General features: G+C 51.5%; 4 protein-coding genes across 4 annotated transcripts; 2 read left to right on the forward strand and 2 right to left on the reverse strand.

Moving 5' to 3' along the window:
* Positions 1-324: 324 nt before the first annotated feature.
* On the forward strand, positions 325-2228 carry BROUX77_006737 (uncharacterized protein; the record flags this gene model as incomplete). The annotated part of the gene is made up of 3 exons (XM_073751755.1): positions 325-428; positions 505-1983; positions 2045-2228. 3 exons carry the CDS (start codon positions 325-327, stop codon positions 2226-2228), a joined length of 1767 nt encoding a protein of 588 aa, XP_073602884.1.
* Positions 2229-2534: 306 nt separating this feature from the next.
* Positions 2535-5391, reverse strand: BROUX77_006738 (uncharacterized protein; the record flags this gene model as incomplete). Its single annotated transcript, XM_073751756.1, has 5 exons — positions 2535-2776; positions 2947-3448; positions 3525-3802; positions 4369-4483; positions 4897-5391. 5 exons carry the CDS (start codon positions 5389-5391, stop codon positions 2535-2537), a joined length of 1632 nt encoding a protein of 543 aa, XP_073602885.1.
* Positions 5392-16608: 11217 nt separating this feature from the next.
* On the forward strand, positions 16609-20579 carry BROUX77_006739 (uncharacterized protein; the record flags this gene model as incomplete). The annotated part of the gene is made up of 2 exons (XM_073751757.1): positions 16609-18183; positions 18270-20579. 2 exons carry the CDS (start codon positions 16609-16611, stop codon positions 20577-20579), a joined length of 3885 nt encoding a protein of 1294 aa, XP_073602886.1.
* A 1375-nt stretch (positions 20580-21954) lies between these two features.
* BROUX77_006740 (uncharacterized protein) lies at positions 21955-23919 on the reverse strand (the record flags this gene model as incomplete). The annotated part of the gene is made up of 3 exons (XM_073751758.1): positions 21955-23398; positions 23472-23744; positions 23804-23919. 3 exons carry the CDS (start codon positions 23917-23919, stop codon positions 21955-21957), a joined length of 1833 nt encoding a protein of 610 aa, XP_073602887.1.
* Positions 23920-25717: the final 1798 nt, after the last annotated feature.

Raw genomic sequence — 25717 nt, forward strand, 5'->3', positions numbered from 1 at the left:
GCCCGGGCTCGGCTGGACTAGGGCCCAAATGCCGGGTTTCCATTGGTCCAAAGCATTCAAATGAGGAGAAGCAAGATCCAATGAGGAAGGCACAGCTAGCACGATCATGCCACCGCACCACTCGAGACAGGTGCCTCTTTTGCGCGGTAGTTGTGAGACTTGATCTGGAAGCTGCTTCTTTTAGCTTGGGAACGTCCAGGTGCCGCAAGATATCACCAAATACTTTTTTTCTTGAAACTCCAACGTCATCACCACCATCACGTCACGCTAGATTCTGCCTGTTAGAGAATTTAATCAATCAATCGCCAGATTCTGTCCAGTAAAATGTCACTCGAGCTCGTCACGCTTGAAAACTTCAAGGAAAAGTTGCCGTCATGGAATCCATCTGGCCGCGATGGCCAGGTTTTTGCGATAGTGGACATGGGAAGGTAAATAAACCACTGCCGTAGAGTAACAATACATGAGTTCTGTCATAACCATTGACATGTACAACCCCACCTGCAGCAACGGTATACGTTTCTCCATCTCGGATCTGTCGCTTCCGACAACAAGGCTGCTCAAGACTGTCTACAAAGAACGAGCCTCCATCTCGCTCTATGATGATTTGAACTCCTCCAAGACAAACCCGCCCACCTTTTCTCAAGAGACAATCACGGCAGTGTCCGAGGTTGTTCACAGACTCCAGAAAATTGCCCAAGAGCTTTACAATGTCCCGGCAGCCAACTTTACCATCATGGCTACTGAGGCAATGCGCAAGGCCGGAAATGCTGCTTCAATGATCGGCGCCATCGGGACGACCGTCTATGTACTGGAACCCCAAGTCGAGACGCTGTTTGGCGCGGCAATGGGCTCGCGCAGTGCTTTCCACAAGATTGACAATGGCGGTCTATTCTTTGACCTAGGCGGCGGCTCTGTTCAGATGAGCTGGATCGATACTAGCAAGCCGGGATACGAAATCACGGCAGCTCAGACAGGCAAGAGCCTTCCGTTCGGAGCGGCTAGACTACGCAATATTCTTGAGAGCAACGACGCCGAGATGCGCACTACTGAAATTCAAACTCTCCAGAGTGGCATGGCGCTTGCTTTCAGCGAGTTATGCCGCCAGTTTTCTGTTCTACAGGAAACACGCGATGGGAAGGGTATTGACCTTTACATGTGTGGCGGAGGCTTCCGGGGATATGGAAGCATGTTGATGCACACCGATGAAATCTCGCCTTACCCGGTACCCAGCATCGGTAACTATACTGTTAGTGGTGATGTATTCAAACAGACGCAGCGTATGCTGGATCTCAATACTAGCTACAAGGGCAAGATCTTCAATGTCTCCAAGCGCCGCCGGAAGCAGTTCCCTGCCATTGTCACGGTGGTTGAAGCTGTTATCGCCGCAGTTGGAAACATTCGTACGGTGACCTTTTGTGCGGGTTCGAACCGCGAGGGCTCACTGATGATGAAGTTGCCCCAGGATATCCGGGAATCAGACCCGGCCAAATCGCTCATGTACCTGAACTCGCGTTTTTATGAGAATCAGACGGACCAAGAGTACTCAGACTTTGCCAATGCCATATCCAAGATCCTGCGGTCAGCCCTTCCGTCCAACCCTAGCATTGACCTCTCTAACACTGTTTTTGGATTGGGCCTTCATAACAACATGATTAGTCACCTCTGGGACAATCTTGGCGGTGAAGAGGAGGGAAACTCTACCTTGGCTTTGCACCACGCAACCTCCGAGTCCATTGACCTACCGGGTCTTTCTCATGTCGGGCGGGCTGCCTTGGCTGTAACTCTGGTAGCTCGCTGGGACGGCCAACTGAGCCCGGCCGATGAGGAAATTTTAGTCAGCCTGAAGAAAATCCTGAACCGTGCTGATCCCAACGCCGCGTTTTGGCATGTCTACATTGGCACCATGGCTAGAATCATGGTAAATATTGTGCCTAAGCGTCCAGAGACAGCCGAGGAGATATCCAGACTCTCTGCTTCAGTATCGTGAGTGCCAAAGACCCATTCTCTCCTTTTATTTTACTTCCTAACATGCTTTCATTCGCAGGTTCCAAGCCAAGCTCAAAAACGAATCTTCACCTAGCGATGGGTTCAAAGTGGAAATCACGGTAGAAAACGCGGAATCGCACGGCCTGGACTATGACGAAATCCGTGAAATGATTGACAATACGCGCCAGGAGGCACATGCTCAGGGATTTCAGGAAATCGAGACACAGTTTACGGTTCTCTGAGAGATACTCTGGTGGATGTTTGAAGTAAAGGATATATTAACATCAAATAAGATAAAAGCAAAAAGGCCACGCCAGGTTTTTGGTAACAGCTATAACAACAGCAAACATGCGCATAGTAGGTATTCGTCAAAACGTCATCAAGATCATAAACCCGTCCAGCAAAGCAACAAGGGACTGACAAAGGAAAAGAAAAGAGAAGGCGAGAAAAGAAAAGAAAAAGACAAGAGAACAACAGAGCAAAAGCTCAGCGGGGGTCAGACTGTGCCCCCATTTTATATCACATACGCTTTCTCAACAGGACTTTGCTCATTGGACATAGTAGAGCTGAGTGCCATCGACACCCATGTCTGCGTATTGATGTAGGGCTGTTGGATCGACGTCCATGTCATAAGCGGTGGGAACATGTAAAGGCACGACGGGCATGGCGTGCTTCTTGCGCGAGCGGCGCTTGCGAGAAACACAGAGCTTGGCTTGCTCGTGATCAACCAGCATGTGGAAGAGGTATTTGTCAAAGGCGTCGTCAGACACTTCGAGCTCGGGAGAAGAGACTGCACAGGCAAAGCGAGAAATGACGTCAGCATGCATGTTTTCTGTCTGTCTGGCTGTGTGTATACATGTGTGTCTAGCTTTTGAGGCCGGCGACAGGCAAGATAGCCTGGTGTTGGTCTCAAAATGGACGAGAAAAGTACACTGAGTACATAGAGGAAAAGGGACGTACCAAAAGCGAGGCGTTGCTCCATCACATCAGCAAACAGATGGGTGAGGGCATCCATATGCGAGCGGCCAACGTTTAAGCGGCACTCGGCCAGACTCGGACTCAGCGATGCAGGCTGGTAAAAGTGGCCAGTGTAAAAGACAATCAGTGCCAGATACAAGCGGTATGCTACATAGCGCATCTGCTCGTAATCCTTGGCTGCCGCGGCCGCGCCCGACATCATGGCCTGGTTGATCTGGCGGTATGCCAGGATCAGCAACCACATGCAGACAAACAGGATGGGCTTCTCGTCAGTGGCCTTGAAGCTCTTAGCTTTGACCCAACCGAGCGATTCATCCAGTACAGCAATGACATCGCGCTCTAGAATCGGCAGCGCCTTGCGCGCAATGCGGCGGATCTGGCTGTCGAGTTCCGGGTGGCCGAGGCCATCGCCGTGGAGGAAGCGAGGCGTGCTCCAGATGCGGAACATGCAGAGCATCTGGAAGACCTTGGTGGCAAACTCGTGCTGTTGCGCGGGCAAGGTACGGGCCTTGTTAGCATGGGGACACAAGGCAGATCTTTGCAAGGAGGGAAGGGCTTACCTTGGGCGCCTGCGGGCCGCTCATGACATACTCCATCAGAAAGCGGTACAGAGAAGCCTTGAAGGTGCCCGGGGCCTCACGAACCAGCGAATCGCCGGCCCATAGAGCCAGCTGGTCCCAGGAAGGAGACGCAGACGGGTTCAGGCCAAGAGTCACTGTGCCATCGGGGTGGTAGTACTGGATAGCGTTGATGTTGAGAGTGGAGCCGGTCTCGAGGCCGATTTGAGCCACCACAGCGTGCTGCTGGGCTTGGCGGTTCTCGCGGGTAGAAGGGACGTCTAGACGGGGGCCAAACAAGGGAGAAATAGGCTCACGCCCCCTCCCAGCCATGGTTAGTCGCGAGTCTGAGACAAGAAAGGAAAGGGAAGAGAGAGAAGACTAAGAGGACGAAAGCGAGGAGGGGAAAGAGGAGAAGCAAGAATTGATCGATTTAAACGGCAAGCCGCCAAGTCAGCAGCGAGAGAGAGAGAACAAAAGAGCTATGGGTGGCGGGCGAAGATCAAAAAGTGCTGTGCTGTGTGGAAGTCTACACTTTACACTTGAATACCAGGCTTGCAGCCGGCATGTACTAGTACAAGAAGGGGGAGGGAGTGAACGGAGGAGGAGGACAAGGAGGTGTGGAGAAACAGATGGAAGCCTTGAGTGTGAGATAGGGCCCTGAACGGGCGGATAGCAGCATGACATAAGCACAATACCGCACTTGCAGCGAGGAAACAAGAGAAGATCGAGGAGGAGGAGGAGGAGGTGGGGGAGCATGTAAATCCTAGGCCGCAAGCCACACAGACCACAACCAACAACAGGTACACGGCAAGAAACACACACGCATAAGGCAGAGACAACTCACCTGCAAAGTACGGAAACACAAGACCAATCGCATGCAGACGGCCTTCGTGAATGCACGCCTCCTGGGCCATGGTAGGGGCGAACTTGGCGCACTGAGTGCATGTGCCAACCTCGCACTATAGAAGGGAGGGGGGTAGAGGTTAGTTCCTGGCTGGTCTTTTTACGGGCTTTTATAGGAGGAGATGGTCTCGTCTTTTTCCCCTCTCTCTCGCTCCCTTTCTGACTGCTTTTTTCCGATCAACGGCGCGCTGGTTGGCCGAAGCTTTCTTACACCCCCAGACAAAGGAAACAAGAGCCCCCACTCTTTTCTTTGTTACAGAGAAAAGTGGGTCCATTGTTTGGAACCATCGAGTACACAAAAGTGGGGCTTTCCCGGAGAGACAAGAGCCACCCCCGTGCAGCCGACGAGGAAAGGGCAGGGGAAAAAAAAAAGTAATTAAAAGTGACAGATGGGAGGGGGGACGAATGGAGGGGCGTGGTGGTTGGTGGTTGTAAGTGGCAATGTATCTGGTCGAAAAAGGAAACTTACAGGAACCTTGCGCATGTGGCAGCGCAGACAAGCCTTGTCGTCACGGACCTTGGCCGTCTTGACGCGGTCCTCGACACGGCGGGCCCGGGGCTTCTTGGTGCCGCCAGCGGATGAGGGCGCGGACGACGCAGGCGACGACCCGGACGCAGGCGACAAGAAACCAGGGGATGCGCCGCTGCTCAGGTCCCACGACTCGGGCGACCCGGCCACATCGCTGGCCGAGCGGGCGTAGTCGTAGTCGGAGCCGTAGCTGTATCTGGGCGAGGACGAGCCGCTGCTGCTGCCGCTGCTGCTCCGGAGCGAGGGCGTGCGCGGCGACGGCGGCGAGGAGGGCCCGCTGCTGCTGTGGCCGCTGCTCATGGCGTCAACGGGGAAACCGGGGGAGGAGGACACGAGGTGGTTCTGGTCGAATTCCCACTGCGAGTAGTCAAAGTACTCGTCTCCAGAGCTGGAGAACGAAGCGTCTCTGGTGTGATAACCAGCGTTGTAGGACATCTTTATCTTATACTTTTGAGGAGGAGGGGGGTGAGGGGGGCGTGTGCTTGGCCTACGACTTTCTCTTTTTGGCGGGCTTGATTCTATCTGATTAAGAGGCAAGGGGGTCTTGATTGAGTCCCTGCTGCCCAGAATGGTGGAACGGGGGGTGCGTATCTGGGAGAGCCAGACACGGGAGGAGACGAGGGGCCGGGTGAGTGCAGGAGGAGGGGGCGTGTACAGCGCGGAGACTGCTTGCTGCTGTACTAGGCGAGATGTGTGTGGTGAGGGATACGTTCCCAGAGGGGCGTGAATCCGTAGACAGACAACTCAGCGAGGCGTATGATGTACAGTGATGGGGAGCCGTGGGCGGACCAGGTCACAAGCTGTGTTTCCGGGGGGAGGGCGTGACTCGAGGGAGAGGAGACAAGACAAGGTTCTCGGCAGAGAAGGAGCGGCGGGCAATAGCAGCGGGAAGCTAGACACAGCTGACTTGTTGATATTGCACGAGTGTAGAGTGGCACGGGCTTCTTTTCTCAGTGACGATGGGGCAGTGGGAGCTGGCGAGAGGGGTGTGCAGTGTGGTTGTTGATGCTGAACAGTAAGGAAAAGAGATCAAGCCCAAGAGTCCCTCAGTGTTCTTCCTCCTTTTATCCTCGCCCGTGGCCAGCCGGCCAGCTCCTCCTCTGCCGGCCCTCTCCCACCGCCCAACTCCTTTGGCTTCACCTTCTTTTGTGCCTGTTATTCGCTGGCCGTCAACAACAGCGAGTTCCACGGCCATCCATATTGGATTTTGCACTTTGATGGCGCCCCTTCCTGCCAACAACCCCTGTATACTCGGTGAAATCATGTAATCTGATTGGCCAGACCTGCCCGCCAGGGTGGGCCCAGTGGGCTTTTCTGGCCAATCACAGCCCGGCAGCTCGCCGAGAATCTGGATTTGTGCCTGTCAAGGTCACTGGAAACGCACCTCGAGAATCACGTGTGGAGCTCAATTTCAACGTCACTCCGTTCACGAGGATGGGCCGGGCAATGGCTGGTCGGCTGCCGCGGGGAGGGGCGTGGGCGGTGAGCCAGGCGGGACTGGGCCACTGCTGCCTGTCGAGCCGTTTTCTGCTTCTGGGCCTACCTCTATGCCAGTCCTCGCCGACCTCGTGCTCTGCTTCTTCTTGATCCGCCAAAACACACGGCTCTGGCCTGTTCAGGGCCGCCGCCCCTGTAAGCAAGTACAAAACCACCGCCCGCCCCAGATCTTTAGGCCCCCAAAACACCTCACGCCCCTCTCCGCCCCTGTCCCTTCTCTCCTCTTCTCCCGCAGCCGGGTGGCTTGGTCTGTAAGCATATGTGTCCTTGGGCGTGTCGATTACGCTCGCCTTCATGCCGCCTTCACCACATGGCCACCAAGCCACCATCGCTCCGCCGGCAGTTATGCGCCCTATGGTCTCTCGGCCGTTCTAGATAAAAGCCCTGCATGTTCTCTGCCCCTCTGGACTCCCTCGTCGGCAAGGATATTCTGGCCAGGCCTCGATCGCAAAGCTTCTTTTCTCTTTTGTCTCTGTCCACCACCACCTTGGCTCTCTTCGTCGTCCCGCGGGGGGGGGGGGGGGGGGGCATCTGCCTCACGAAAAGAAAAACAAAAACCAAAATGCACAGCCAGTCCAGCACCCTTTTCTGCAACGCCAGCTCGTCTCTACATCCACGCTGTCGTATTCTTCTCAGTCTCCAAACAACACAGGCAAAGGCGTGCTTCTAGTAACGCCCAGTGAAATCCCCGCTGCTCACCGAGAATCTGGTCCGTTGTGCACGTCCCGTCCAGCGATGTCCTGGTCCCAATCACGTGATCTACTGACCCGCTTATTCGCTTGTGCCAGTGTGTCGGATCCGACTCCTTGTCGCAATGCAACTCTCTTTGCCCCTGGACTCTACATGACGAGGAGGCCTAGCAGGGTCCTGGTCCTGCTCGGATGTCAAACGGAGAATGGCCGTAGTCTGCCAGCTCGCTCTTGCCTACGACCGCAGTGCTGATACACCGATTGGAATTGAATCATATTCACAGACCTCCTTCCAATAGGTAATCTGCGAGGGGGGAGCCAAATACCACATGAAGATTTTTTCATCTACATATATAGGATTCTGTGCATCCTTGGGAAGCTTTCGTAAAGTCACCAAGTCCTATTGACCATCAACCAAAGAAATTTCGTGGCCTCACCGCCACAAGCAATGCCCCTCTCTAGTGTGCATAATATCAGCATTTCTACCCGGATCGAAGTATTAATTTGGCCAAAATAAAGCCGCTCCGCTGGCTTACAAGCTACTGTCACGGCCGAGTTTTGCTAGTTGTAAGGTAGTCAGATGACAGAAGCTGACTGCGAGCCACCCCTACTATTAGACCGTGAGTGCGTTGGATCCTGGATGCTGGACGCCGATGAAGGGCTCGGAAAATGCCAAAATGTGTGGCGGTCAGAAGCTTGGTCGGGAGATTACGTCATTACCGATTTTTAAGATATATCTGGCGTAAAACACCCGCGGATGCGTGGATTTGGCTGATGGGATTCTGGAATATATACAGCAACAATCTGCACCAAGCCAGTTACACTTCACAGAGGACTCTGTTCATCTCGAGACAGTTCCGACTTTTTCAGTGCTATAAAACGGGACAGAATAACTATTAGTATTCGGTGAAGTGACAAATTGCAGGTTTGCATGCTGGCATGAGGAAGGATCCGACTTTCTTCGTTGCATCATGCAAGCAGCGAGCTAGTCCTTGAAGGTTTATTTCTCTTGGTTCTGCACATCGAGTTCAATGAAAGGGCTGACTATCACTAGTGGGTCTGATAGACCCAGCCTTCTACTTCATGTTCATGCGTCTGGCGGAAAGATTCTCGGACTATTCTCCTCACATGTCTGGTGCGGGTCGATATCTATACGGTCTATCATTCTCACTCGTACTCATAGTCCCACGGGCTGATTCATGGCCTGAAGTAGAATCGTTGTTAGTCTGTTTGCATCCAAGCAACTCGTCGTAGAAATCAGGACTTACATCATAGACTCCTAGTTAAGAAAGCTGCATATCCACTTACCGCCATATGCCACAGGTGGTAAATTAATAGCTGCACACATGCAATAGATGTAGCTCTTGGGGCTTCTCTACACCAATACATTCAAATGATTGAGTAACCACAGAGTTCCTCAAAGAATGTTCGTCGGCACTTGTACGCCCAATGCTGACTCAACAAGACATATTCAGCAGTCATGGCCACCCATGGTGAAGGGTATAAACTACGATGTACTCACAGAATATGCCACATATACATCAAGATGTTTATTCCTAGCATGAATACTATGCAATATCAATGTGTTATGGAAAATAGGAGGCTACCTGTCTCTCGGTGGCTGTGTCAACGTCTGTGTAACACGAACACGACCACAACCTGTGCTCCAGACAAGCCTCCTATAACGCCATCATCAGCTAATAGACTTGGTCAAGAGTGATTCAGCGCCACTGGAGCTTGCCAGGAATTACTTTCAGGTTGGGGGTCTCACTCCGTATCATTAGTCCGGAGCTTAGACAATGCGCCTCCTATTTCGGGCGTCTACAGCCATGTTCTGACGTCCAGCCAGGCCTCTCGTCCCTCTCCCCTTGCTTTGCAAAAATGCAAAGAGTGATTGGCCCAAGAGAAGGTTCTTTGGAGGTTTCCGGCTGTCCGTGTATGTCGCACTGGTGGCTTTCATAAAGACGGCGCTGTTTTTGCTACAGATGTAATGATATGATGGCACGACAAGGAAACACAATGCAGAGGTTGCAGTTGGCATCTTCCAAGCCCCGGCGCTAGTGTGATCAGCGAGAATTAAGCTTTGAGAACATTTATATTCCGATAAAAAGCAAAGACGCAGATTGGTGAGTTCTTCCACTACATTGGGGGCTGAAACGGTCATAGTTGATCTAAGCTGCAAGGCACCATATCCATATTTCCACAATAGGAACATGCCAATGCCTATTAAACGAATGGGTACGAACTGCCAGATTAAAAGCTTAATTAATAATGGCATAAGGGGCAATTTCGAGGGAGCTTGGCCTTGGAAGGAAGTGAAAGAAAAACACAACCACACAAAAGTCAACATCGTACCAGCCTGACTGTAGTAGAGTTTTCAGTACATTAGTCTTGTGATTGTGTAACTTGATTTCCTCAACTTAATAATCTACACAACTACCTGAATATTCACTCAAAGTCATACACAGCCTACACAGTCTTGGGTAGTCAAGACACTCGGGGTATCATGCAACTACTGAGTGACGCAACATGGACATGTCTACAATGACTTGTCTAGAAGTCAATGTTCATGTGCGAAAGTGAATACGACAAAAACGCTTTCAAGTTACCAAGACGTTATTTACAATCTTCCAACCACTAGGCATCTTCCATAGGGTCTTACTGTAACAGTAGAACCCCCTCTCCCAACTTTGAATATACTTGAAAACAAGACGTCATCGTCCCCCATGCCTCGGCTCTACACCCACCGAAACAACATGTAGTATTCCAGACCTAGTGTGAGACACTCCAATGTCAAGTATAGCAAGCAAGGCTTCACTCAGAGTCCGGGTGCACACGTTTGTGGTTGACCGCCTTGCCTCCCCCGTAACACGACATTGACAAGGCTCTCAGAGATGTTTTCATTCAAGGTCTAACCGCCCCGACAATCGCGGTGTTATAACCGGAACTGCCTGGTAGACTCGGGGCATTAGATGCAAGAAAAACAGTTACTCCATCTGTTGCAAATATATCGTGATATATGGAGATGTGTGCTTCATTCTGGAGCTAGCTTATTCCAGACGTTTAATGTACTAGAGGCGCCTTCGGGAGCTTCTCTGTGCTGTGTATGATTCTCCATCTAAAGAAGCTTTAGGTCAGTCTAATGATTCACTTTTCTTCTTAGGTGACACTCTTTTTGTCTGATGTGCGCAAGAGAGCTTACGTGGGGAAGCTACTTTTAGGGCGCCAATATACACAAAGATGGCTTTGGCGGGGCAGAACCAATCTATTCAGGGAGTCAAGGCGTCGGTCGAGGCTGGATTTGCAGCCACAGCAATCTTTTTTACGTGGTGAAGAACAGTCCACAATGGCACGCGGCGCCTAGCAATTTTGTGTCGGATATATATGCGTGTTTCAAAGACTCATTCATTTTTCTCCTGTGCCTCTCGCCCGGAGGCTTCGTACTTCATCGCCGTTTGGAACGCGTCTGCTGTGTGTACATACATGAACATGATCCACGGTAGCGATGTGAGACAAATACAGCGCCTAGGCCTTTGTAAAAAAGATGCCAAGGTAGACCACGCACACGTACAAATCAATACACGCAAAATCACACATGTGATGGTCTGTTCGCGGGTTGGAGACACCAAGCTTCCACCTGGGGTATGCAACCCTGTTCACAGACTGGCCACAACGAACACGGCAGCCTCACCACACCAAGGTTCGGTGTTTTGTTCCTGCATAGGTGCCCGCTAGATGTCACGATGAGTACAATCATTATGAGTGTGATCGGGTCTCGAGTTGCACACACCACAGGCAACAGGCCTCGGATTCCTCCCAGCCTCGAGGACCCTAGGCCATAACAAAAAAAAACATTATTCGCACAGGGCCTTGGCCACTCTCAGCGCCTACGCCAGGGCCAATCAATTCGCCCACGCCGACACAGAACAATTGGTCCTGTTCTTCACTACAAGTAAATTGATCGGCCACTATTTTCCCCCAGAGCTGGCCTAGGGCTCATCACAGGCGCTACTATTGAGTCGGTAGGGAGAGAGGGTCCAGCATAATGCAGGAGTACCGTCTTTTTTGTTCCTTTTCTTCACATTCGAGGCACAAGAGCCACGGCTGGAATGAAGTCAGCCACTGTTTCTCCCTCATAAGACACATGTGGATGGGTTCAACAGACGCACAGTCACTTGCAGCATGGCACGCCTTAGAAGAGAATAGGGAGCAAATGAGGCTCAACCAGCTAGCGAGGAATGGAACTAGCAAACATGAGCAGAAGTGACCACTTTGCAGGTTCGCATAACTGCATTGCATGACTCGCTGCGTAGGCGCCTGTTTTGGTGTTTACGCATTGGATTCGTATACATGCTTGTGGCTGTGAATGCGGTGACGATAACTGGTAACAAGACGATGGCGATAACACGTGACAGCGGCGACTGGTTGGCTGCCTCGGATAGCCTGGTGTGTGCATCTAGAGAGATGCAGGTTAATGTGCGGGTGCCGGAGGCCGATGCCTCTCCGATCGGCTTGCCACGCAGCGAGGTTGGGCTGCAACGTGCGCGCAGAAACGGACGACGCTTTCTGAGGCGAACATGCAACCACAGACCCTTAGGTTGCTGTTAACCCTACTGACTCACCCCGCCATCCGGTCTCTAGAATGAAGCGTGGCTTAGACTGCCCACCCACCAGGCCAATTTAAACATTGCATGTGAATCGTTGCCCGTAAACAAAACATTTTGACTCCAGTTACGCCCAAACAAAACACTTTCACTCCAGTTACGCCCAGAAGCTCAAGTTGACGGAGCTTATAGTTGGCGGGTCTTGATTGTGAGGCAACTTTGTACAATGTCGAGCTGTGGACCTCAATCCCCTTCATCGACATCTCCGCTGCAATATGCGCCCATAATAAGATCACGATTTGCCTTTATTGTACGCCCAGGAGGGGCCATTGGGACATCACGCTGTCGTTGATTTTTCAGCTTGCCGTACTTATACTTTTGGCCTTGGCATAGTTATGCCCCTTCGGCAACAGTGTCTTGGACTCGGAGTCGCCAGCTATGCACCAGTGAAGTAAAGTACAGACAGACAGGTTCAAGTTCGTCCAGATCCGCAGACGCTTACCTTACCCCAAGGGCTCGGAAAAAAAGACTCACTAGAAGCTTGGACTTGCTGCTCCAGCTCATTTTCATGTTCCATTGCATGGGAATGGCACTCACCTCATGGTCGTGGCCCAAGATCACCGTGCCCCTACCGCAGGAGCTCCAGGTACATTTACTTGCGCTTGTACTTTAGTTGTAGTTGGCTATGTATGAATATTTGCATGGCTGACCTCCCCCTGCGGTGATTCAGGGTGGTCTAGGAGACGGTGGTTCCCCTTGCACTCTTCCGTCCCGGCAACCATGCTGTGTGGAAAAACTGAGAGGGTACTTGTAAAGCTTGGCTCTGGAGCCCGCCACTTGGCTGGCAGGTCAAAGGAAGACCGCCTAGCCAGGGGCGGAGTTTCGGGGTTTTCAAGGCTTTTTCTTTTGCTTTCTTTTGCCTGACAAGGGCTGGGCTGGGATTTCTTGCTCTCCTGTTCCCTGGAGTGAAGTCTGCGGGAGCAGACAGTGGCCCGAAAGAGGAGCGGGGAGAGGGGCAAAGGGCAAGAGGGACCAGACAGGACAGGAAAAAGGCTGTTGTGCTGTCTGTCAGGGTTTCTTGGCGGATACAAGCAGAGCGGAAGGCTGGGGTTGAGGCGGTATGGCATGGCATGGGCTAGGATGGACGAGTAACCCGAAGACCACGGAGCGAGAGCATTGGCTGGGGCAGAGCGGCAACAGGTAGGAAATATCTCACGAGTGATGTTGGATGTTGGATGATGCCGCAAGCACGGGCCAGCATCGATTCCAGGTAATAGACCACGAGTATCGGCGCATCTGGATCGCCTATATCCAACCATCTATTATGGTAACTAACTATGGAGTAGTTCAAGTATGGCGGCCAACAGAAATAGCGACGGAGAGAAAGCTTTCTTGGTTGGCGCTGTCAGAAAATCCCTATTGACTCAAGGACTTGGCCGATCTGGCACAGCGCTCTTATTTTCTGTTTCTCAGAATCCTTGAGCCACAGAAAAAAAGAAACATTTCTCCAAGCTAGATGACCAAGAGACAGCGAGCCCTGGATGTGTGTAGGCAGGCTTGTACCTGTGTACTTACATACATATGCATGTACATATGTACCGAAGTATCCATGTGGGCTGGCTCTCTTTTCTTTTGAGCAGCAAGAATTGCAGACCGCGCAGCCGAGAAATCTATTTTTATCCCATCAAGTGGGCCCTGTCAAGGAAAACCAACAAATGACCCAGTTTGGCTGCAGCGCCAGAGCTTTGATTTCATCACCATCTCCACTTTTCGTTGCCTTTTTGTCCACATGAATGAAGTGTATCTGTAAATACTTGTAAGTCAAGCGGTGGATAGCGTTCTTCAGGACTTGTCAGCTTGTCGATCGGCGGCCCGTTTGCTAGCATGGAGCATTCGCACCAAGGCCTTCTATATACGCTTATCGATTGCGATGACGTCCAAACCTGCAGGAGAGCAGGTTGAGAGCTTGTAGCTTGTAGCAGTATCCAGTATCCAATACCCACACGGCATTACGTATGCTGCTGCCCTTGGACGTAGACGGTATCTTCTAGTGCCGTGTCGGCAAGGAAGGTTCGTTTCGTTGCCTCTGGATTGGGGAGCTTCCTGCGGTTAGTTGTACACTTTGTCCTGCAGCGACTGCCTGCCTGTCCGAAAGGCTTCACCTCACGCACCTTCCCCCAACATACTGGCCGTTCTCTCCACAGTAATGAGCGCGTTCTTTCCTTGTTCAAAAGATCTGTGAAGAATCTTCACGACAAACCCCCTCGCTCTCCTTTCTCCTTTCTGATCGCCATCGCCGACGCCTTGTGCCTCTTCATCGGTCTATTGCGTGCTAGTGGACGGCTCTTCCATCGGCCATCCATTCAATTTATTTTGAAAATTGATCGCCGCATATCCCTGGGCTTGACAGGCGGTACCTCGGTTCTGCACCAAAGCGCACCCTACTGGAAAGTATACTGGGACTCCTCCCACCCCGGCCATCAGGCTCCCCCTCCCAACATCTTTCATCCCTGTATAGCCATGACGACGACCACGCGGAAACCAGACTTGGAAAGGGACCCTCTGCTCATGCTGTATTGCAGAGTTCATAGCTCGATCGTGTTGTCGACGAACCGCTACGAATCAATGCACGCGCTGCGGACCGCAACGCAATCCAATACGGATTCCTCGCCTGTATTTGCGGCCCTACTGTGCTTCCGGTGCTTGCCGTCTCCGCCTTCTATGGTAACCTGCACGCTGTTTTAGATCAAAATCTAGCTATACGAGCTGTCGTGCTACATTTGTGCATACACATGGCTTGCTTGAGCTCTCTGTGCTTGTAGACAAGTGCCGTCGGTACTTTTTTCGCCTTTGCCTTTGCCGGTGCTGTTGGTCCCGGTTGGACAAGGCCTGTCACAAACTCTCATCTGAGTTGCCTCAGTGTGTTTTTATTTTAATCCACCCTCGTCTGTTGAGCTCAGTCAAGTCGAGCCATCACCAGGATACGTGTACAGCTTGAGGCAGCACAGATATTGTACGAGGTTTCTGTGATACAGGTACGGTCTGGGTCTTGGTCCACATCAATTTGTTCTAGGGGACATGTTCTAGACAATGCATGTGCACCTGTGTGGTTTTATGCAGACACAGACTCCTAAAGTACACAGAGCATAGTCCTTGCGCCTGTCTGTACTTGCACACAGAACCCTCTATAGAGCCTCATTCTTGCCTAGGCTTGTTGTCGATGAGGCTCACCTCTCCATGTTTCAATTTTCCTTCTTTTCTCTTGCGTGGCCGTCCGTTGCCCGAGAGTCCAGGGATCTCGTCTCTGATGAGCCTTTCGGGACCTGCATTCATGGGTGGTTTTGGCCCTGTGGTGCCCCATCCCCTTTTTCTATGTTGCCTGCATAGTCGTTGGAGTGAGGACCTGGCTTGTAACGCCTTGCATCTGTCTCCCGCATAAGCTGTTGCCACTGCGTGGTCCTCTTGATGACTGGCCTTTCCAGCAAAGTCTATACAAGCCACAGGAGATCTGCAAGCTGTAGGCTACTACGACTCACTTCCCGACGTGGAAAAGCGGCGTCTGCCTGTCTTTACCCTTGGTGGATGGGCTGCATGTTTTGTTTGGATGTTTGGCCCAGCTGTGTGTTGTTGTAGTTTGCGCCTGGCCCAATAAAAAGAGGTTAATCTTTTTAAGATGCAAGTCTGACTGCTGACTTGACAACTGCGCCACTGCAAAAAGCAACCTACTGCATGCTACCCACATGGATACATCGACATCAAATCTCAACATATGTGCTCTCAAAATCGACATGTTAGGGCTGCCAGTAACCAGGGCGATGTGAGGTGTACTCCGGCTTGACAATACTCCCATAGCTACGGCCGCTACACTGCTAACCCGACGACTCTACACCCGCCTTCTCGTGGATCTCGCTCTTTCATTGATCCGCAAGACTCTAATGAGGGCATGGTTGCGCAAACGCCTGACGCCAGCCCTCAAGTCTCTCTTTAAGCTGCCCTTTTATTCACCACAAAGCTGTGGCCAACCCTAGTGGTATACTGTACCATGTTGTGCTCCTTGCTTGGGCAATAGTCAATGCTCCCTCCACCCTCAACCCCTTCCAAGTCCGCCCTCCAGCTTCAGACATATCCACCAGCCAAACAGTGCCATGGCACAGGAATCTTTTACAACGAACCGCATCTATGGACTGTTCACTGAGTCTATTCTGCAGAAAAGAGCCGACCTGAACTAATCCTAATCCCTGTGAGTCTCTATTTAATTCTTATTTCATTCTCGTGCTCCTTGGTCTGGGCTTTTTGTCTTGGTCTGTTTCGTTATGGTCGTTGTTGGATTTGTTCTTAATCCAGACGATTCCACTGCGTCTTGAACCGCCTTGGCTGCTCTCTTCTTACCCCCACAGACTTGTCTTGTCCATTTCTCTATCACCTGTCTTCGCTACCACTGCAGAGGGCGTCTTTGTCATCTTGCTCTTTTGTGTCTTCGTGACGATATTTCAGCCCATCCACATCCGCATCTCGGCTATCGTTGTTGTGCCTGGTTTACTGCCTCATCCGTTGTTTATTTGCCTTGTTTTCCCTCTGCATTGCAGCTTGCTGTTGCTACGCTACATATATCTACTACTATATGCCGTTACCCAAGCCGGACTTAGTGCGTTTCCCGTCGTGTACCGTGGCCGCTGTTTTCGTACTTGTGCTTGTCTATCCAAGCCTTCGTCAAGCTCGCTATTGACATATCGGTGCACTCTTTTTTTTCTACTTTTTTTTTTCTCGTTACCTATTCCTGTTGTGGGATTTCTTTTTTGATTTTTTTTACTCTTTTTTTTTAATTATTTTTTGCTCCCTGCTCTTCTGGTCTTTCTTTCCCAATGCAGTCTCAGCCAGCCAACCAGCAGCACCCCGGTCAGCAAAAGGGTGTTGTAGAGGCATCGGCTCCTCTGCCCTCGCCTGCTGCGCCCATGTCTCCTGCTGAGTCGCCTAGGCTTGTGCCTGGGGCGAGTTCTATTTCTGCTACTGGCGTCATGCAGGCTGCTTACTGTGATGCCTCTTCGCCTGCTGCACCCTGCTCCTCATTGTCTACTTCTTCCTCCTCTAAACCCCGAACAATACTTAAGAAGCCCGCCCACCTGGCACCCAAGCAAAAGTTTCAAAAGCAAAAACCGAGCCAACCTCAACCTCCCCCCCAGAACCGTGCTCGCAGCCGTAGTCAACCTCAAAAACAGACCTTTATTCGCCACCCCGAAGAACCTATACCTCGACTTCCCCAAACTCGGGCTCCCTCCCATCCTATTTCTAACCGTCCTGCTTCTCGCCTTTCAGTTGCGAACCTTCGCCAGCTGCTCCACCTTGACGCTCTACACCTGCGTCCATCTTTCCTTCGCAAGTCGAACCCCTCCGCTTCGGCCACTTCTCTGTCATCACCTTCGTCGCCCTGTCTGTCTTCGTCGGTTTCTTCGGCCTCGCCTTCATCCTCGACCTCTCCCTCGACTTCTCCCATACCACAGCTGGTCTCGTCCATGTCTACCAGCGACCTTAAAAAAGCTTCTGTGCGACAATTTCAGCAGCGATCGTGGCCTGAATCACCAGAAACTCCCGAGTCTAGTACTTTTCTAGATTCATCTGCCGAAACCTCTTTTTGTACCGCTGATAATATGCCGGCTTCGCCCCGCGGAGAGGTTGTCTCCCCCGTCATTGGAGTTGCATGCACAACGTCTCCCGTCTCTTCAGTTTCTCCAGTGTCACCATTGTCACCTGTTTCTTCTATTATGGATTCCAACTTCAAATTTGATCTGGGGTACTCACTTGCAATGAACGCTACTGGTCCCATTGCAACTGCCACTCCTCCTCCGCGCCCCAAGTCTGCCGCCCCTCCGCTACCTCTCACAATCCCCTCTGAGCCATCATCAAGACCCCCGCCGCCTCCTGGTAAAGAGCCTGTTTCTCCCACGAGAACACCATCTTCGACCAATCTTTTTACAGAAGAGCCATCTCCTCGCCGCATCTCGCCTGTGCGGAGCCAGACACAGAGCACAATTTCCTCAGAGTCATCTGGAAATGCCCGCCCTGTGCAACACACCTCGTCTTTCCCCGCTTTGGGTGCTTCTTCGCTCAAGATTGTGCCGGCTTCAAATAGTGATGATGAGACTCGTCCCTCTAGCTCACGCGGCCGGAGTCCTTCAGGGCATTCTCCCTTGTCTAAGCGTCTGGGATCTGGCCCATCCCCGGGCGGTCTTTTGGATCCCGAAGCCCTCAAGCCGACCATCACCCACCGGCAATCTCGCAGACTTTCGTTCCTGGGCAACATCCGGGGTCGCAACAACTCCACGGTAACGGTCCACAATCCTGAGCCTACCGAGTCTCAGCGACCTGATATGGCTGCATGGATCATGACCAAGGATGCCTCGCAAGAATATAACCTCAACTACCTCACGAACGGCGAAACTGTAAGTTTAATTACCTTAGACGGCTAGAGGCTTTCTATACGAAGAAAAAAAATTGTACATTGTCGTATAGAGCTAACACTGTCTAGGTTCCGGAATTGTGGAACGAGAATGGCAATGTCCTTGTTCATTTGTTTCCTAAATCCGATGGTCGTGGGCCTTCCTTCAAGGTTCCCGCTACTGTCATAGCTTCTTCACGAATCCTTCGCGAATCTATAAGTGAACAAACTCTGGGCCAAAACATGCATCTTCGTGGCCGTAGTTTCTATGGCCGCAATAGTCTTGCTGTCAACGATGCCATGCTTGGTCCTTCTCCCATGCTGGATAACCATACAGAGTACACCCTGTACATTCCCGGTCCGCCTTCGACCCAGTCTGATGTTGCTCCCAACTCTACCGAGCGCTTGGTCGCCATCCGGAATCTGTTTGCCATGTTGACTGGCCAGCCTCTTGTCGGCACCAAAGCGCACTCCACTCCAACTTCTGCTCTTTTCCAGGTTGCTACGATGCTAGAGGAGTTTGGATACCGGAGTCTCAGTGGCGAGTCTTTTGGCGAGGAGGTGGATGTCGCTTTCGGCTTCTACATCCGATCTCTGGATCTTGCCAATCTAGGCTCTAGCCGTACCGGTATTATTGAGGCACTTCTTCTGGGCGAAAAGATGCGCTCGCGTGAGCTCTACGACGACGCTTTTACCCATTTTGTTGGCAACTATTCTGCTATCCAGGAAATCAAGTCGCCCCTGTACGACAGCCTGTACCCAGCCACTCGGGAAGCTCTTGATCGTGCCCACCTTGACTTGATGAAGCGACTTGATACCCTCAACGAGAAGCTCGAGACCTTCAACTTCCCGTCAGTCTTTGCCGGCGTTGCCAACTCCACTTCCTTGGAGGAGTTCCAGACTGTTGACTACCGGACATGGCGCATGTCGTTTGCGCGCATGCGTAATCTAGTCACCAACTACTACAAGAACAAATTCGGGAACTGGCCTCCCAAGGCAAGCAGCAAGAAGAACCAGTTCACGGAGAGTGGTCTCAACCGCATGGTATTGAGTACCCTGTACCGCGATATGTGTGCTATTTACGATCTTATTGTCGACCACAAGTCTTTGACGACTCGTGTCATGGATACTGCCCTCAATGACATGAACTCTGAAGATACCCCTACCATCAAGGCCTTGCGTCGTCTTCTTTCGGAGTACGACAACTCTAGTCTGCCCGTTGTTCCTCCTATCCCTTACGATACTCCCAAGCTGCCTAGCTTCATCTCGGTGAGCGAGTCATACGAGTCCAAGTCTGAAAAAGAAAAGATTCGATTCCGCAAAAACATGAAGGAAAATGAGCTCATCCTGGTCATGGAGAAGTCTTATGATTACATCACCCCTAGCAGCTACCCCGACTGTGGTTTGCTCAGTGAATTCAAAACCATGGAACTCAGAGAGGCTCGGGGCAAGACCGAGGCTGAGATTCAGCACCAGCGTATTGGCCACTGGATCTTCATGTACTGTATCATCCAGAGCCTTCCTTGGGTGGTTATTGATTCTTTGGCTGTCAGCCAGAGTGAGAACGTCGAGTACTTCCTATGCCAGCCAGCCACTGGAAATGCACCCTGGGTAGTCGATCACCCCAAGGTGCGCAAGCAGTGGTACATTACCGGCGAGGGTCATACTGTTGAGTTGTCTGCCGATGCCGTTATGTTCAGCACCGAGGCAGTCTATCTTCGCAGTCACTGCTGGAAGATGGCAGAGCAATGGGAGCGCGAGGGGCTTGAGGAGCAGAACGCTGCTGTTGGTGGGGGCGATGGTCCCGGCTCCAGCATTACACCCCCTGGTTCCATCCACACCGAGAGCGCCGCGCCTTCTCCGGTCTTGCGCCCGCGGTCCATGCTGGGCTCTCCGCGCGTGCCGTCGTCGCATCGCAGCAGCATTGCCATTGGCCTGGAACCAATCTCTCTCGACGACCTGCCCGAGCACATGGCGCGGCCGAGCCGCCTGTCAATGGTGCACAACATGTCGTACCGCGAAAGCATGCACATGCGCTCGCACTCGGTCGGCCCCAGCCCGCTGCAACAGCAGATGGCCGACCCACGCAGCATGTCCACGACCAACATGCCCGCGCTGATGCAGCACTCCAACGCTTCGGGCCCGATCCTGCGCGGCTCCAGCCCGCTGAGCGGCCCGCGCGAGTCCGTGTACGATCCGCAGGTTGGCGGCTACGTCAACAGCGACTTTTCGATGCATTCGTCGCCGCTGGCGCAGACTGACCAGACGGCCACCTTTGATGCAATCCTGGGCAGTGGCAGCGGCAAGGATAGCAGTAAGCCAAAGGACAAGCCCAAGGACAAGGAAAAGGAAAAGCCCAAGGCCAAGTCGGTCAAGAAGAAGAGAAGCTTCTTCTTTTAGAGTACAGGCGCCCGTCCGCTCCGAGTCGTCTGGTGTCTTCTTGTGTCTCCTTTTGGCATTTTGTTTAGAGATTGGAGAGAGAGAGAGAGAGCACACAGAACTTAATGACGCTACGAAAGCAAAACAACACGCACTAACTAAACTTTACATACACCGCGTGCTGGTTTTTTTTTCTTTTCTTTTCACATTGTTTCTTTTTATTTTTTCTCTTTATTTATTTTTTTCATGGAAGATCTTGTCCTGTCTGTCTGTCTCATTGGGCTTTTTTTTTTGGTTTGCTTTCTCTATCTCTTTTTTTTTCTTTCTTTTTTTCCTTGTTGTTTTTATTTCCTCCCCCCTCCTCCTTCCTCCATCGTCCCCATCTTGGTTCTCTACACTGATACATAACTTGCGACAATTAAAAAATCCCCTTTATTTTCGTTATCTGATTGTTTTTGACGCGATGGCCGTTAGAAGTTTCTTTTTTTTCAGTTTAATCTTCAGTCTCTTTTTTCCCCCGCTTTCTTATAAACGCAGTCTTGCTATCCATGTGTCGTGTGTCATGCTGTTAAATAGGTAGTTACTAGCTACATTACCTACAAGCTTTGCTGGTTGTTTCTCTCGTGTTCTTTTATTGTCGTCTGAATTCCTCGTATTTGTCCTTTTTTTTTGTCGATCTAGCAGTTCCTCGGGGAGGAGATAATATACGTGCAGATTGTGTTTGAGTTGCTCCCTTTTTTTTTTTTTTTCTTTCTTGCTTGTCTACGGATACAACTTGACTAGTTATCATAGAGTTGAACAAGTAAGTCTCTTTTTTTTTATTTTTCCTAAAGGCCGAGTGAGATACATGCATGTTTCAACGCTCGAAAACAAGAGTTCATGAGCAAGTATGAGAGAAGCTGTTGTACACATGGTTCAATATAGTGATGTATATATGAAGAAGAAGAAGAGAGAAAAGGAAGACAGAAACATAAGATAGGTCCATACAGAGAGATATGGCGATTTAATACAGACGAAAAACAAGAAGAAGAAGAAAAAACAAGGAAAACAAAAAACTCCAACGCTTGAGAATGTTCCAGGGTATGATGACGAGCGAATTTCAACAAATGAGAAAAGAAAAAAGAAAAAAAGAAAAGCAAAAAAAGATGCAAATATCCACCAGGAGAAGAAAAAGCTAAATGATCCAAGAGAGATAAAAGGGAGAGGTCCTGAGATGATGCTAGAGTGTAGATGGGCTATAAGATGTATAGCAGCGGCGAGAAGAAGAAACAAATGGGACAGGTGTATCGAAACACACCCCCCGATGAGTATAAATAGAAGAAAGAGAGACAGAAAGAGAGAAAGTGAAGAGGGGGCAGTGGCGGATAGATGATCAGAAAGAAGAAAAAGTAACTCGTCAATAGCTAAAGTCAATTTGCGCCATGACGGATGATTTGGGCGCTTGCGAGGAAAAGGACGTAGAATTCGTGTCGGTCGTTGACGGCTGCGACATGGAGTGTGTGGAGCCAGAAGTGTCTGGTGGCGGCGGCGACTGCATCTCGACGTCGTTGGATGTCGCGGTGGCGTGGTGGCTATTTGCAGGCGTGCTTCCGTTGCTGGCTGCAGCTCCACCGCCACCGGGGCCACCAGGCCCAGGACCTCCGTTGTAGGGGGGAGACTGCTGGGCGCCGGCGGCAGCACCCGGCGGACCGCCCTGGCCCCAGCCCTCGTCGAGGATGCGCTGGAAACTCCAACTGGGCTCAAAGTTCATGCTGTTCCACGCAAAGTCGACGCGCTCGTACATTTCGTCAATCTGCTCGAGACTGATCTTGCTGGTCTCGTAGACCATGCACCAGACAAACACAATGGCGACAATACAGAACGCGCCCCACAGAAAGAACACTTTGGGTCCGATTTGTGCCGAGTCGGGGCCCTCGCCAACCATGAACGGAATACAGTAGGCGATGATGAAATTGAGCAGCCAGTTTGATGCGGTTGACAGAGACATAGCCTTGGCTCGGACTTTGAGAGGGTAGATTTCAGATGTGACGACCCATGTGACAGGGCCCCAGGAGGCCGCAAAGAAGAAAATGTATAAGGCGCAAAAAACGATGAGGATGGTTTGCGCAGCCGACTTGAGATCGTCTCCAGCAGCAGTAGTAAACGAGGCAATGAGAAGCTGGCAGGCTGCCATACCAAAAGCACCAACAATGAGTAGTTTGCGGCGACCCCAAGCTTCGATGACGAATAGACCAGGGATCGTTGAAACGGTGTTTACAATGTTGATGATGAGTGATTTAAGATATGGGTTCGTGATTCCGGCGCCGTCGAAGAATGATATACTGTAGTACATAATGAAGTTGACTCCAGTCAGTTGCTGCAGAGCCTGCAGGAAGCAACCTGTTAGTGTACGGCGGCCTAGATGTGGTGAGCCCCGTAGAAGCTCCCAATAAGAGTCGTCACCGAGCGTCAGTTCGTATTCGTGATTGGCGACAATTTCCTGTAGCTCGTCAATGATGGTAGGATGTGTTGCATCGAGACGGCGGAGGCGACTGAGCGATATCAAGGCTGTTGATATATCTCCACGTTTAATGAGATAGCGTGGAGTTTCTGGTAATACACTGAGACCGGCAGATAATATTGCTGCCCACAATAGTTGCAGGCCAAAAGGGATTCGGTAGGCCGCGGGGCCATCCATGGACTCGGTCAGAATATTGACAATAGAGGCGATTAGGAGACCTATGGTAATAGCAAGCTGGTAGGTGAATACAAGAGTACCGCGAATCCATTTGGGTGCCATTTCTGATTGATACAATGGGACCAGTAATGATATAGTGCCGACACCTGCGCCAGCGATAAATCTGCGTAGTTTTTGTGTCAGACATGACGTTCCACGGCAGGGTTTATTTTCCCTTGGGGGAGGCGATAACTTACCTGCCCGCCAGTAACAGCGGAATTGCGGATGCACACACCTGCATGATGCCGCCTATGCAGAAAACTCCAGACCCAATGAGCATGGACAGGCGGCGGCCCCATTTATCAGCCATAGGGGCACCAAGGAGGGCGCCGGCAAACGTTCCGGCGCTGAGAATAGCTACAAGTAATGATGATTGATGTGTTGTGAGGTCTGGATTGCCGTTTTCGTCGGTGGCGCCGGTGGAAAATCGCTCCAAAAAGGCCGTCATGACCATGACGCCGTTGATGGTTCTGAGTATTGGTTAGCAAGAGACAAAGAAGCGGACGGCTTGGAGCGGCTAAAGACATACCCGGTGTCATAGCCAAACAGCACGCCACCAGAAGCGACAAACAGCCCGATGACGATCGCCGGCATAGAAGAGCCGGCGACGTTGTCGGGCTTCTGCCAGCCCATGGCGATGGCCATGATGAAGAATTGAATTGGACTTCAGCACACGTTCGGGGTTGCGGGTATGCCCTGCGAATCGGCGAGAAAAGCAAAAGGTAGAGAGGCGAGTCGGGTTTAAAGGGCACGCGGGTTAAATATGAGATCCGTCGACCTCGGAATGAGTCGAGTTATGGTGTGAGGCGTGTATACATTGGACGCTGGTACGGCGCAGAGAGATTCAGAGTGAGGCGTCGACGATGAGGGTTTACAAAGCAGGTTGGAGTTTGGCTCAGCGAGGCGAGTGCGAACGGCTAGCGATTGTGGAGGTAGCCAATTATTGTGCGTATTGGCTCGTTTTGGACCAGAGGCCTAATCACGAAATCGCCAAGAGGAGCAAGCGTGCAAGCACAAGCAGAGTCTAGCCAGGGGATAACACAAGCGGACTTGGAGGTGGCGGAATGCTTGAGCTATCTTGCAGGCGTGTGTGCGAAGAAGCGTGACGAGGAGCGGAGCAGAGGGTCTGATTTGAGCACGGCGAGGAGCAGAAAAGCTTTGGGCTATGGATCGCAGGGTCGGAGGAGATTTAGAGCAGCGGAGAGAGGAGCGAGGGACGCCGGATGGAGGGGCGACGGGTTGTTCGTCTCAAAGCGGAAAAAAAGAGAAGAAAAAGGAAGAAAAAATGCTTCGAGATTTTCCAAAGGTCGATCAGTTTTTTGGTGGAGAAAATGGGTGAGCGAAATAAAGCAGCGGCAGGCAAGCTCAGCAGAGCGATAAAATGTCAAGACCAGGGAAGAGGAAAGAGAGCAAAAAAGCGATCGCAAGAGAGTGAACGACTCGACATGAAAAAATAAAAGATGACGGAAAAAAAGATGAAAAGAAGAAGAAAACGAACAAGAACGAAGGAGACCAAGCAAGACGGGCAAAATGGCAGAAAAATGGGGAACCTGGGCGGTGGGGAAGACCAAGGAAGGAACCCGTAGACAGGCGGATAAGTAGTTGCCAGCAAGTATGTACTTGTACAAATACAGGAAGGTGGGCGCTAGAAAGCGCTTCGAATAATACAGCCACATACATCCAAGCCAGAATGGCAGTTACTCTGCTACTACCGTCTGTCCTTCCCCGTACACACACGCTGCTGCCACTTTTGCGCCTTCATCTTGCCATCTCGCCCAGTCCTGCCCTCGCAGTAAGCGGGCGTGACCGTTCTGTGCCATGCCAAGTCCGCACCTGCCTGCCCTGCACATGGCGCTAAATAGGGAAGCCACGCTCCCACGCTAATATGTTGATGGAGCAAGGACGCGACCTGGCTCCTTCTTGTTCTTCTGTGCCTTCCGTTTCGATTTCTGCCGTGGAACGCTTCCCTTTTGTGTGTGGCTGCGTCATATCCAAGGGCCTGTGGAAATCGTGATGATCTTGCCGCTTTGATAGAGAATCGGCAGACCTGTTTTACTGGCAAAGAGCTGGCTGGTGGTGCTAGTACACACACAAATGGTGCACGTAAAATAGAATATGCAGCCAAAGGGATGCGATGTGTGCATGCATGCATGTTCATCCAGGTCAACACACCTAAAAATAAGCAAGATGCTTCTGGCTGGCGAGCCCGTGCCCCATGCCAGTCTGTACCTTCATACTTATACCGCCGTCCATGTGCTTCAGAGGCTTCTGCCTACTCGCCAGCCTAGGAGAAAAAGACACTCGAAGCCACTCGATGACTCGCATCACATCATCCACGCAGTAGAAAACGCCCTTCTTCAGAATCGCCTTGGCCATCCATCAGCAAGATCAAGAGCCAACGCCCCCCCCCCCCCCCCCAACAAACCTCAAGCTCGCTCGACCC

The sequence above is a fragment of the Berkeleyomyces rouxiae genome, assembly GCF_048999995.1.
Source record: "Berkeleyomyces rouxiae strain 22BRR77 chromosome Unknown BrBRR77_ptg000009l, whole genome shotgun sequence".
In the NCBI taxonomy this organism is placed as follows: domain Eukaryota; kingdom Fungi; phylum Ascomycota; class Sordariomycetes; order Microascales; family Ceratocystidaceae; genus Berkeleyomyces; species Berkeleyomyces rouxiae.